The sequence below is a fragment of the Alosa pseudoharengus genome, unplaced genomic scaffold (genome assembly GCF_046254945.1).
Source record: "Alosa pseudoharengus isolate Yale_2024_CS ecotype anadromous, Long Island Sound unplaced genomic scaffold, YU_APseudo_1.1 YU_APseudo_1.1_scf_9, whole genome shotgun sequence".
Lineage (NCBI taxonomy): Eukaryota > Metazoa > Chordata > Actinopteri > Clupeiformes > Clupeidae > Alosa > Alosa pseudoharengus.
This window is the reverse complement of record NW_027468881.1, coordinates 23830086-23843600: the sequence shown is the minus strand read 5'-3', so window position 1 is coordinate 23843600 and position 13515 is coordinate 23830086. Positions and strand designations below refer to the sequence as shown.

General features: G+C 42.2%; 1 protein-coding gene across 1 annotated transcript; it reads left to right on the top strand.

The window, feature by feature from the left end:
* The first annotated feature begins 848 nt into the window (after positions 1-848).
* Positions 849-13261, top strand: plp2b (proteolipid protein 2b). Its single transcript, XM_076275695.1, has 5 exons — positions 849-1264; positions 8901-9056; positions 9331-9429; positions 10837-10930; positions 11571-13261. Exons 1-5 carry the CDS (start codon positions 1169-1171, stop codon positions 11582-11584), a joined length of 459 nt encoding a protein of 152 aa, XP_076131810.1. The 5' UTR covers positions 849-1168; the 3' UTR covers positions 11585-13261.
* Positions 13262-13515: the final 254 nt, after the last annotated feature.

The window sequence follows — 13515 nt, the reverse complement described above, 5'->3', positions numbered from 1 at the left end:
CCTGGCAGAGCTGAGCATTATTAATTAGTCAAGTCACATTTATTTATATAGCACACTTGCAATTGACCCAAGGTGCTCATAATTAATGTGGACTCGCACATAAAAATACCCAGAATGGGTACATGATAGGCCTACAGCGCACGTTTTGCGGTGAAAATGGTCGTCTTTTAAAAGCAGGTGTAGCCTAATCCGAATCATGGTTAAATCCATCAATTAGACAACAGAATCAGTAGGGTAGCCTACCAGTTTTGTTTCATTGTACCAGGCCTATGTGAAAAGCAGGCTCGTATGAAGCTGGGAAGGCTTAAACACAAGGTTTCCACACTAATCAATTTTGATATTTGAATTTGCGGTTTACCATTACACCGGTAATCGTTACATCCCTAGTGTCTTTATGAGATGCAACACAGGTGGACAGGACATACATTCTGATTAAGGCAAAACAAAAGCATCTGATTGAAACAGATATTACACATAGCCTATAAGAGAGTAGGCTATGCTACAATTTAAGATCTGACATAGACCTGCAACCTATCTCTCCAAAAGAATCAGCAGTTAAGTTTCTACCTTCTTTCCCCAGTTGTCACAACTTCTTAGTCCTGTTGCTAAAGCACTGACAAAAATACGACGTTTTTTCAATTCTAATTCAGTCGATAACACACATACTCGCGCGCGAGCTCTCGGACTGTCAGGCACTTCAGTTAGGCCTACCTATTTAGTTAGGTAGGCTACTCAGTTTCATTTTTGTCGCTGTTTCCCCCAAGATCTATTTCGACGACCAAGACCGCCACCGCCCCCAACTCTGTCACTCTCTCTCTCTCTCTCTCTCTTTCTCAGTTGTGGCTACTCCCAAGAGGAAAAAATGAAAGCCAACGCCCCGTTCTTCCTCAGATTTCGTTCTAACTGCTTGACATTCACTTTGGGGGAGGTAGATAGTCGGAGTCAAAGTCTGGCGCTCATATAAGTCGTGCCTTAAACTTTGGTTCGGCAAAGTTAGCTTTGCAAGTTCCTTTTCCTTTACGTAAAAAGAGGCGTGTTTATACGATATAGTATCGTATATTTTTACAACGGGTTAATTACGTTTTCATTGTAACCTTGTCGGACGTATCCAAGGAGGAAACAAAGTTGCGACTGAAGCATTTTGTTATTCATAGAGAAACTTTGAATCATGGCAGACTCAGGTGGAAGCCCAGCCGCGAACTTTTTTGAAAAGCTTAAGGCATATGTACGGACTCCGAAAGGAACTATTCTGGCAGCAGAAATTGTAAGTTTATCAACATATTAACATTTTCTTGATATTATTTTACCACAATATAGCCTATGGACGTGGCCTATAGTACTGCACTCGAATATGGCAACTGTAGCCTATACCACTGCTGCCATTATAAATAAACATACATGTATTATACTACACACTATACTACTAGGTAGGCTACTACTAGCCTCTAGGCACACATGTGGAAAACAAACCATGTGGTTTGTGTTTTGTTTTAAAGTCGAAGTAGGCCTATTTCCAGCTGATTACATGCCCGTTATACGAAGACGAATAGCCTAGTCTAATAGCTAAGAAGTGATTAGCTATTTCGGACCTTTTATCGCAATAATTTCATTCCTTCCTGACTCGTTCCAACCCTCAGTCATTGGACTAGTTTCGAGGAAATTGTAGATAGGCTAAATATCAAAGTACGTTAACGATGAACAATGTACTGCAGGTTACACGGGAACCATAGGCAAAGACCTGTATGATGTTTAACTTTATTGCCAAAGATGTACCTTATACATTATCTGTCCCTACGTTAGGGCGTGCGTAGGCTACTATGGGTAAAGAACTGTCAATGCCTCATTCATCTTTATTCCAATACTACCACCTACTCTGCTAAGTACAGAGATGGGCTACAATAGACGAGTCAGCAGCTTTTACACATTCTCAGTGTTATACAGCCAAGGTGGGTCCGTTAGGGGGAGTCTTGTGTGGGCATGGAATGTGAGCCATGTGGTCCAGATAGCCAGCTGAGGCGCAGGGCCGCCAGGGGTCAATCTGTGGGGTCAGGAACATGCATCGGGGTCGTTTAAACTTCTGCGTGCAGCCTTGTGTTGCCCTCTGTCACTTAGCACCAAGCAGACAGAAGTCACAGGCCACAGAGACAGAGAGACTCTGATTAAGTAGGCCTACTTAAAGCATTCCATAGTAGATAGTCAGTACTTGCAAGACTTGAGAGAGCTTGTGTGAGCTGTAGTAACCTACCCATCTCACCTTCTTGACACTCTGCATAAGCATATTCTATTCAGTGAATTGTAGTTGAAAAAGGAAGAAGGGGAAGCTACTGGTTAAAAGCGAGGGGATTGCTGGGGAGATGATGTAGTCAGGAGACAGCCTTTCAAAAGACTTGCGGATTGATGGTGAAGGAATCCCGAGCCTTATAAACTTCTGTTTTTTATTTTTTATTTTGACATAGTGTCTAGCTTGAGTTTAAAAGATGTTTCAATAAATGTAAGCTCCTTCAGTAGAACTTTCCAGTGATGGAATAGAAATCTGACCGCAAAAGGTAACGTTAAACACAACCCCCATATGCTACTTCTTACTGTGTTTATTTACATGTGTTTACTGTAAACAATCATAATTCCTGTCAGCTCATCCCCTACATGCAGGGCAAGACTACCATGTCTGAAAGACTTGGGTAATATGTAACCCCAGTGAGTTTTTATGAATGCATTCATGTGTTGCTTAAGTGCTCTTAGGCCCTTTCTATGATGAACTAAGCAAGATGTTGTAGCACACAACTTTTCACCATAGACATTCAACTTTATGGTGGCTTGTCTCCCACAGCTCTGCTATTGTCCTGCTGGGCTGAGTTGTATTAGTGCAAACATTGACAAGTGTTGCTCAGCCCACATAATTCTACTCTGCGCAGTGACATGCCCTAGCTATTTATTTAGAGCTATATGCTGTGGAAAGTATTCACAGCCGAGTCCAACATGATGTTTCTTGTACCATTCACAGTTTAAAAGTGAAATGAGTAATTGTGCATGTACCAGACACACCTATCTCAGTGTTGGTGTGGCACCCTGACACGCCCCATGAAATTGTGGCAACAGGAGACAAGAATTTTAATAGATGTGCTTTTCACGTTTTATAACACTGCACTGTATACAGTACATTAACAGGAGTATAGTAAGCATTTCAAAAATAAATTGAGACAGTGTGTGTATGCATTTGTGTGTATCTGTGAAGTGCATGGTCACGTGACAAAAATGTTGTAGGAAATGTCACACGCACCATGTGCTGCAGCTGCACTGTGATGTCATTGGTTGACTGTTCTAATCTAGATAATTCTGTCATGTATAAAAGCATGCCTTGCATATTTGCCATTGCCATTGCTATTTACATAGAAGATATGACAAGAGAAAGAGAGAAAGTATGCTGTGCACCCTGGCCTACACTCCTTATTGGAATACCTTCAGAGTGTGCCACCGTTTGTATGTCCTAAGTGTAAATATTTGAGTGTGTCATGTGTTTGCTTTGTAAATGTATGTGTGTTTGTGTTGTGTGTGTGTGTGTTTGTGTCTGTGCCTGTGCATTTGTCTTCGAAAGTGTGTCTCTTCTTCAGAATGTGTGTGTGTGTGTGTGTGTGTGTGTGTGTGTGTGTGTGTGTGTGTGTGTGTGTGTGTGTGTGTGTGTGTGTGTGTGTGTGTGTGCGCGGGGCCTCAAATCCTTGTTGGTTGTCTACTGCTGTGCTGCAGGCCCGTGCTCACCAAGCGTGTACCCAGCCTTGGGCTCCCCATTCGTGGGCGTCCTCAGAGCAGCATTGGCTCACTCGCACTGAATAGATCCCCATTGTGTGTGAGCCTCGCTCTCCCGAGCCAGAGCAGAGCAGCCGCGCGCACAGAGGCAGCTTGTGCCAGTCGCTGGAACACAGAAGACCTTGATGCATGTGTGTGTCTTCAGTCGGCAGGAGCGGGTGAGGGAAGGGAGGGGAGGGGAGAGCCAGGGTGGCTTCTTGCATCATTCGTTCCTTAGCAGCCTACAGAAGTGGCCCCTCCGCCCACTGCTAGCACATGCTGCTGCCCCAGTGATCTCCATTTGTTGCCTGCAGTGGCAACTGCCACACTGGTGGTATGAGTGGGTGTCTTCCACATGAAGATGAAATGCATTCATGAAATATGTTGCACTGAATGATTTAGTACGACACAAACACTGAATCAGTAGGACTCTCTGAAAGCACTGATGGGTCTCCTGAACTAGCAATGACATAAATATTTCCAGAGCCGTTTATTATCCAAAATGTCAGGCTACACTTTTTTGCAATATATAATAATAATAACATACAGCTGTTGTGCTGTTCACTGTATGAATTAATCTTATTTGTATGTCCTAAGTGAGATTATGTAACACTCTCATCATCACACACACACACACACACACACACACACACACACACACACACACACACACACACACACACACACACACACACACACACACACACACACACACAGAGTGACTGCAGCCAGCAGAAGTTTTGTTGTTGTTGTTGCCTGGATTCGTCCTTCGAGTGTCAAACTCGCTCCTAAGGTGCTGAGGGTGTTATTAGCCGTCTAAGGCCTGGGGCGACAGTGAGCCTTCACCTCGTGTGAGTGTGTGTGTGAGGTGAGTGAGTGTGTGAGTGTGTGTGTGAGGTGAGTGAGTGTGTGAGTGAGTGTGTGAGTGAGTGTGTACGGCGGCAGCCCTAGTTAACCCTGAGCTCCAGAGCCTTCCCCCGGCTCTGCTTGTGTTTCTGTTTCCATCCGCCCCACCACATGAGTCATCGGGCCTATTTTTACCCAGAATTCCCCTCTGTGGAAAACGTTATGGGGCACTTGCATTGGTCTTGTGCCACACACACACACACAAATACAGATAAATGTAATTACCATGGTTACCATAAAAACCATGCTCCATATAGCTGTGTGTAAATGAGCAGCCATGCTTGTCCTGTAGTCCTGTCTTGGTGAGCTTAACCAAGTGCAGACGCTGCTATGCCACTGTAAAGAGAAGCTGGCTCAGTAGCACCTCTCCGGGCGCCAGTTCAGGGCAGAAGTTTGATAAGAATGTTTGCTCTCTGTATTTCTCCTTCTTTCTTTTTTTTTTTTGTCTTGTTATCGATGGAAGAACGCCTTTTATGGCAAGTGGCTGGCTGGCTACCTCACTCACTCCATTTCTCTTTATGGCCCATGGCTCACTCACTCTGAAACTAAAAGTGGAACTAGGAGTAGATATACAGTATGGGCCGTACGTGCTCTGATGGTGTATGTGCCGTGAAGCTAAAAGTAATAGTGGAGATTTGCAATAGAACTACTGCCATTCAGCAAACTCCACAGAGGATGTTTGGCCACATAGAGGGAAGGGTCAGACCTGCAATTGTTGTTACAAGGAAGCGGGAGTCTTGTGGCTGATGAAATTTTGCAACGCTGTCAGCGTAATGCTTGGTCAGGTCTTTTAGGAGGCTGGATTGAAAATGCTAACTCTAGCATCCGTCTGTGGCATGGCCCCTTTCCTCTGTTTCTCGTCCACTGATATTCCACAGAGGCCCTTAACTTTTCAGGGATTTCTTTTGAAGGGGATGTTTTAGATATTTTATATGGATTTAAGGGAAAAAGAAGAAGTTGAGCAAACATACACAAACAGTTTATGAAATCATGGAAGTATAGTAATGAATTCATGAAGGGTTCCTTAGTTAGTACACATTACAATGTGAATGAATGAATGAATGAAAAAGTATAAATAAAAGTAAATATGGAAAAGTATAAATAAAAGTATATTTTAGGGGATTTGTATTCTTTTGGTGTTTCCTAATGAGTAGAGGAGTATAGCTTCCTAAAAATGCCAACAGTTGCAGCAGTCTGTGGTCCAGCCCCTTTTCCGTGGTAAAAGTGCCTCTGGCCACAGCACAACCAGGCCTTTTTTCCCCTGAATGTCCAGCTGTCGCTGACACACACACACACACACACAGCTGACACCAGCATGTCAGACGCCTGTCACTTTAAATCTCACAGGTGTCATCGCACCCTGCTGAGAAATTGCTCGTTTATTTAGCACCTACTGGTAAAGCTATATAACCGCTCCATTTGGTGTCCCTAACACTCAAGCAGTCACACTCAAGTCCACTAATTTAAAACTTTATGAGCAGACAGGGAGATTGTGTTTCACTTTACTTTCACCACAACATGTCTGTTCTGGTTGCTGCTGTTTGGCTTCATCTGTTTTAGTCATTTTAGACTATTTTAGTCATCTTTCTCGTACTGATAAGACTGCTAAATGAGTCATGACGACTCATATTCAGGATTTATGTTTGGGAAACCACTCCCGTAGTCAGGAAAAGAAAAGTCCTTTAAAGAAGTGTTTCAGCTCAAATTCAAATTGATCTTTTTCACTTCAAATAATTTGATACAAATATGTAGTGGTGTAGATACCAAACTCCCTTGTTTGTTCAGTCTGTTAGTTTATTGAAGAACTAAATACTGTTTGAGGCAAGAGTGTTTAGAATTTGTGTAGATTTATTTTAATTGTTTTTCACTTGTTAGCATGGTTAGCATGTAACCAGGAAAAGTAGACAAGGCATATTTAGCAGCCGGCCATGTACTGTATGCAAGGATCAACTGGAGGTATTACATGTGAAATTCATTTTAGTTTGATGTTGGTGAAACTATTCCTACAGTATTCCTATTCCTAAAGTTTGCAGTCTTATGACTTGTAATAGCTTGTGATACTGGTTGGTTCAAAGGTTTAATTCATACAGAACTGCTCAAATGACCCAATCTGAAAGCATTGTATATTGTTGCCCTGATAAGCAGGGCTTTCTCTCTGGATAAACTTAGTGTTTTCTTCTGCTAGCAGTCAAAACAAACCCAAGACAAAGAAGTGACTGTGTCCACTTCAGTGACCCAGTCTTTATGGTCATTGCTTTATTCTGACTTGTAAAAAAAAGAGATTCAGAAGTCTGGATCAGTCTGACTGTGTGCTTTTTGAGGCTTTTGTCTGTAACAGCCTGGTTGAACCAGACACACAGTATCTGTACAATAAATAAAACTAAGATGAGAGCAATAAGGGTCATCAGTAACACATAAATCAATGAAAGTAAAGTAATAGATATCTTTAGAAAAACATATTAAGCACACAGTGAATAACAACATGATAAGGAGAGTCATAAAATTACATAAATTATAATGACACGGAACCCTCAACTACAGTTAATTAGACAGCTAGTCCCATAGTCCAGTTTTCAATTATATAGATTCTCCCCAACCTCTTCTGCCACTGTCTGAGACCACAGTCCAGAAGACCCCCGACTCTGTTCTCAGGTCTGTTAAGTATTACTGTTTTAAATAGCTGCTGCTGCTGTTTTTAGAGTGCAGCATCATTGATACTCAGCCAGGGTGTTTCAGTAAGAGGTCTCTCACCAGCCTACTTCCATTAACTAGACCACAGTACACAGTGTGAAATGTGTGGTGTCGAAAGCAGGTCAGAACTAGGCATAGACATATAAGAAGTTCAATCAGTGGTACACACACATGCACACTTATTTCCTTCCGTCACAAGAGGTACACACACCCACGGCCTACTCTCTTCTAGCCCTCTTTCACTCATGTATGTATATAATATATATACTGTATATACATACATACACATGGCCGTCTCCCTCTTTTACACACACATATACACATTTTCTTCCTTAAAAACACACATACAGACTCATTCACATAGGCTCACAACCCACCACGTGTTTTAATGATTGAAAAAGCCCCTGAAGGCTCACAAACTCATGAGAGATTTGAGGAATTTGGGACCCAAATGTTAAGTGACACACTCAGGCCCGACAGCAGTGGACCATCTCCGTTGGGGCACTAGCTCCCCTGGTTGTCATGACCGCATGCAGAAGCCTGCAGCAGGCGCTGTTTACAGGGGCTGTAGCCTATAGCAGTGGTTCTTAAACTGGGGGTCGCCAAAATTTTTGGAGGGATCGCAAAATTATTTGCATATTTTTCTAAAGGTTTTTAGTCAAAGGCTGCCATTGACATAATGCCTTTGGTGTTGACATAGCCTATCTATGAGAGAAGACATTTTCTGCCTCTGCTTCCAATGCCCATCTCACAACATTTCCAAACCAAATTCCGCCAGTTAGAGAGAAGGGGGTTGCGAGACTTGCCACATGTTATTTGGGGGGGTCGCCAGACAAAAAGTTTGAGAACCACTGGCCTAGAGGCCTAGCCTAGTTTTTGGAGCGGTCAATGGCTGTTTGTAAAATAGGGCTGGGTGATTTTACCAATATAGTAATTTATAACAAAAGCTTAACATGACTTGACTGGACTTTTAGCTCCAATCTCTGACTTCTATGAAAGGAAAACTTCTGTGTTTCTCATCCTACACCTTAAATCTGTAAAACATAATAATAAAAAAGTTTTATTGACAATTATCAGATATGGCAGTTGTGATAAGACAAATGTTGAGGAAATCCCAAACTCTACATTTAAGAAACCTTCAAGTGATGCCCTTGAAGAACATGCTGTGGTTCCTCATCCTGTTTCAATGCAAGACCAGAGGTGCGATCAAATTTGGCAAACAGTGGTGAAGGTGTTTTTTCTGAATTATAACAGTAACACTTAGTCCAGCTCACATCCAGCTCCACTGTATGTCCGCAGAGAATTACTTCCTCAGACTATTTGTGACTGTTCGCAAACATTCTGGGGTGCTATGGCTCTATGTCTAACCTGGGTCATTTCCTGGTCCCACTCCATCTCTTTCTCCTGCTCGCTTCCTGTCACTCTCTCTACTGTAGTGTCCGATTAAAAAAGGCATAAAAAGCCCCCAAAAATATTTTAAAGGAATATTCATCTTCATGTCCTCTCCCTCTCACTGCTTTCAGTTGATCAGCTTCATCATCATCATCTGCTATGCAGCGTCGCTGTACAGTGGCTACTCCTCTGTGGCCGTCCTTGAGATGGTCTTTGCCATCATCTTCATGGTGGTCTTCATGATGGAGCTGGACAAGCAGTTCCAAATAATTAGCTGGCCCTGGTCTGTAAGTATCCCACAGAGCAACGTGCCCCTCACACATCAGTGGTGTGATGGCGAGCATCTCATGTGTCACCCACATCAGCACAGTTTAGTACATTTACACACATCTTACGCATACACTTATTTGATTACCCGTACAGTTAATCAAACAAATTTCTATTTATAGAATCTATATTTTTAGCACATTTTCTCCAGAGATAAAGACCTTCAGAAATATTTTAATAGAGTAATAATGTCTATATACTGATCTATGTGTCCAACCTCTCTTTTGCTCCCAGGACTTAATCCGCGCTGCTATTGGTGCACTCCTTTACCTGATCACCTCTATCATCTGTCTGATTGGTGGAGGGGGAGACGGAGCGCGCATTGCTGGTGGGGTGAGTCAGAGCAAAGTTTTTTGTTAGCTGATGCATGGTGAGCTTTTTGGCTCATAATGGCTGCCGTGCATCACCCAGGTGGGTGCTACACATTGGTGGTGGTTAGGTTCCCCCTTCACTGTGAAGCGCTTTAGGTCTCTTGAGAAGTGCTATATAAATGCAATGTGTTGTGTTATTATTGTAAGCCCTCACCCGGGCACAACCTGCTCACAGTAGTGTGTTCATTGTGATCAGTCTTCTGGTACCTCTTTAGCGCCACCACTTGGTTTGATGCTAGAAATGCCACTTATGGGGCAGCTTCGGTGCAAGGGGCAGCAACCCATACCACATACGAGTTCAGTGCCCATGAGCACCCAGGTTTGAGTCTGGCATGAAGTAATTTCTCAATTCCACACCCATCTCTCTCCCATTCTCCCATTTCCTGTCTACCTTCCACTGTCCTATCAATAAAAAATAAATATTCAAACAACAACAAAAGAAAGAAATATTAGTCCTAAGCTTTGTCTTCTCATCATGTTATGTCCCATCACAATAGCAATGAAAAATGGAGGATAAACTTGACTTTGGGCACATGTAGTAGTCCTATACTGTAGTTGGGGAGAAGAGAGGAGAGCTGGAGAAGCACGGGAGATGTTCATGGATATCTGCATGCATCTGTGCTTGTGTGCTTGTATCTGGGCAGCCGTGGCCCACTGGTTAGCACTCTGGACTTGTAACCGGAGAGTTGCCGGTTCGAGCCCCGACCAGTGGGCCACGGCTGAAGTGCCCTTGAGCAAGGCACCTAACCCCTCACTGCTCCCCGAGCGCCGCCGTTGTAGCAGGCAGCTCACTGCGCCGGGATTAGTGTGTGCTTCACCTCACTGTGTGTGTGCTGTTTGTGTTTCACTAATTCACCGATTGGGTTAAATGCAGAGACCAAATTTCCCTCACGGGATCAAAAAAGTATATATACTATACTATTCACACACGTGCGCACATTCTCCAAATCTAACCCATCAGTTGTAAATCTGGCCTCAACATAAAGCTCATTTCATCAAGCTCCTGTATTCATGTGTGCCATCTCCTCGTTCAGATCTCCGTCTTCACATGTCCTCACAATCCTCCTCCTCACAATGCTTCCTCCATATACTATTTATATGGGATGACAGTTTCCTACACATGAATTAAGCCATGTTCTGGACTCAAAGAGAACTTGTATGTTTAAAAAGCATTTAGTCTAGGACTAGGCTTACTCCATTTATGGAAAATATCCCATAGACAACATATTAGTTTGATGCCTAAGTTTCTAGGTCTGATGTACAGTAAACATGCTGATTCACCTAATTGAGCTGCATGCCTGAACTGGTTCTTTAGTCACCTAACTAAATCTAAATCAAACTAAATCTTGATCCTTGTCTCTTCCTTAAGGTGTTTGGTTTGCTGGCTGGCGTCCTGTTTGGTTATGATTCATACACCATCTACATGCAGATCAAGAGTGGCGGACATACTGCTGCCCCGACAGGTGTGTTTCTCTGTGTGTCTGTGTGTGTGAATATGTGTGTGTGCGCGCATACACACCTTTGCGTGCGCGCATGCGTGCGTATGTGTTTTATGTGCCAAGAAAGAAACTTGTGTGAATTACAGAAATATGTTCACACAGTCTGTCAGTGTTTAAAACATCAACAATTATCCATGTCTGCATGGCAGAAATGTGAGGGAAAATATCTCAGTCTCTCAATGCAGCTACACATTTATTGACATCATTAGCTGCTTTCAGACATGTCCTCCGCAGTATATGCGGATCTTTCAGACGGAGGTCCGACCCTTTGAGTGATTCAGATATGATGCTAACATGCAGACATTATGTGTGAACGGCACTGACGCACACAGAATCTCCGCGTGGTTGAACAGGTTGAACGTGGTTGAACAGAATCTCCACATGTTCTTCGATTCGTTTAGGCATGAGCTCATTTACATAATGCCCATCGGAAATACTAGGAGTGGAGAAGTGTAAGAGCTGGCTAAGTTCGGAGTTGTCCGGTTATGTTGTTCAGATACAGAGCCCAGTCGCTTGACACACGCAGAACATGCAGATTGATGCTTCTGTTGTCCCTGTGCCTCAAAGCTTTCATCACTGTAACTGTTTTTTATTATTATTACAGATGAGGGAGTGTAAATGACGTTGCCCAGCAATAACTACATCAAGAAGGAGGAAATAATGAACAACTACAAAAGTGAAGTGCACAGAAGAGAAAGAAAAATCAAGGATGGCAGGGGGATCTGTAACATGTGTACCCTCAGAAGACCAGTAAATATTATAAGTAAATCACATTCACTAAAAACGCGGAGATGGAGCACCATATTATAAATAAGAGCCTAACCCCTCATCCATATATTTGGTAAGTAAAGAAAGGATCCTGACCTGGAACATAGTCATCATGTGGGAGGATCAAGATAATTATGATGATCCTCGTTTTGAGATTTTAAAGTAAATTGCACCAGTGTTTTTCCAAGTTCCAAGCGGGGACACACATACACATACACACACACAGATGGACGGACCCGATTACAATGACAACCAGGTCATAACACCGATCACAGTTTATGACCAGTGGCACATGTGAAAGAAGACAAGAAAGATAGCAACGAATAGAGCCTACAAATATAGGAAACGAGCTGCAGGTGGTCAGAGACAGGAGTCATTCAGTTAACTGTGTGTCCCTTTTACAGCCCCAGACCCCCAGACCTGGTCTACTCTTGTGAAAGGGAAAGTTGTAAATATTGCACACAAACAAGTACAACCTGTTCATGCTATCTTCATTTGGTGCTATTTTAGTTTTCAATAAAGCAGACACTGCCTCTCAGAGTGGATGTCACTGACTGTTGGAGGGTTACTTCAGCATTTAGCATAATGTAATTTTATTTTCTATTTTACTTCTTTTGCATTAACAAAAGAATGGTAACAGATAATGTGATGTCTACCAGTCTTAGTGCAACTCCACTGAACCCGAGCATGCAGCCACTTACTTAGGCATAGAGTAGCCCCATAACCTTTAAATTTTGACCATTTTGACCCGCTTTGTGGACAACATGGCAAGCAATAAAGTAAAACTTAACTGTAGAGAGTATTGCTGTGATATTCATGTAATATTGCTCTCAAAATGTTTTTTGTATGTCACATCAGAGTGTACACCTGTTGTTGTTTTTTTCTAAAACTTGAATTTGTGAGAATTGAATACATATTCCTTTAGCAGAAGGAAGGGAAAAACTAATTTGGTGTTTTGAATGTGTTTGCGTATTCGTATAATGATTTCCTTGTGTCTTCACAGATTATGAAACAGTCAGTTGCGTAACTGTAGTAGGCTACATGTTCTTTGGTTCCTTCTGTTCCTCCTGATAACATTTTTGGCATTCTACAGTGACTATACAGCACCTGTTTCTGTTATTTTAATACGCAGTGTTTTATTTTTAAGAGGATGGATAATTTTTGTATTTTTTTAATTTTATTTGGAAGCCTGCAATTTGCTAATGACACTTTGTATATTGTCATTCCATTTTGCTAACAATTGAGAGTGTTATGTGAGAACAGTAGCTCTCAGGCCATAATCGTAAACTGTTTTTTTTTTTTTTTTTCAAATGATGCCAACTCAGGATATACCATTTCCCCCTCATTTTTACAAGGTTGATGAGTAATATAAAAGATGAGGCAGATTGTGATGTGTCCATGTGTTGTTTATTTTTAGAAGGAAAATGTGTTGTGAATGCAGTAGATTGTTGTCTGATAATACATGTGGCTGTTGCCTTTATTGTTTGTGCTGTGTAGACTTCATTAAAATACTTGTAACTAAATTAATTCATTTGCAAGTTTCTCACTTCACGTTTAAGTCACAATATTCAGCTGAGAATACCTAAAACATGATGGCTTACAGTAGTACCATCTCTAAAAGAGGTTTCCCGCTTTGCTTCTCAATGAAACGCCTGCAGGTGGCAGCATTGCACGCTGAATGTGAACGTTCACAACCATTCAAGAAGTTGTGCATGGTGGATGGTTCGACTACCTTATGAGTGATTTCAACAAAAGGCAGGTGTGCAAGCAATAATGCCACA

Excerpts from the sequence above, each read along its gene's own strand:
- plp2b (XM_076275695.1), top strand. The coding sequence starts at position 1,169 with ATGGCAGACTCAGGTGGAAGCCCAGCCGCGAACTTTTTTGAAAAGCTT. Across the intron at positions 1,265-8,900 it reads CTATTCTGGCAGCAGAAATT|TTGATCAGCTTCATCATCAT; the intron begins GTAAGTTTATCA and ends CACTGCTTTCAG. Across the intron at positions 9,430-10,836 it reads GAGCGCGCATTGCTGGTGGG|GTGTTTGGTTTGCTGGCTGG; the intron begins GTGAGTCAGAGC and ends CTCTTCCTTAAG.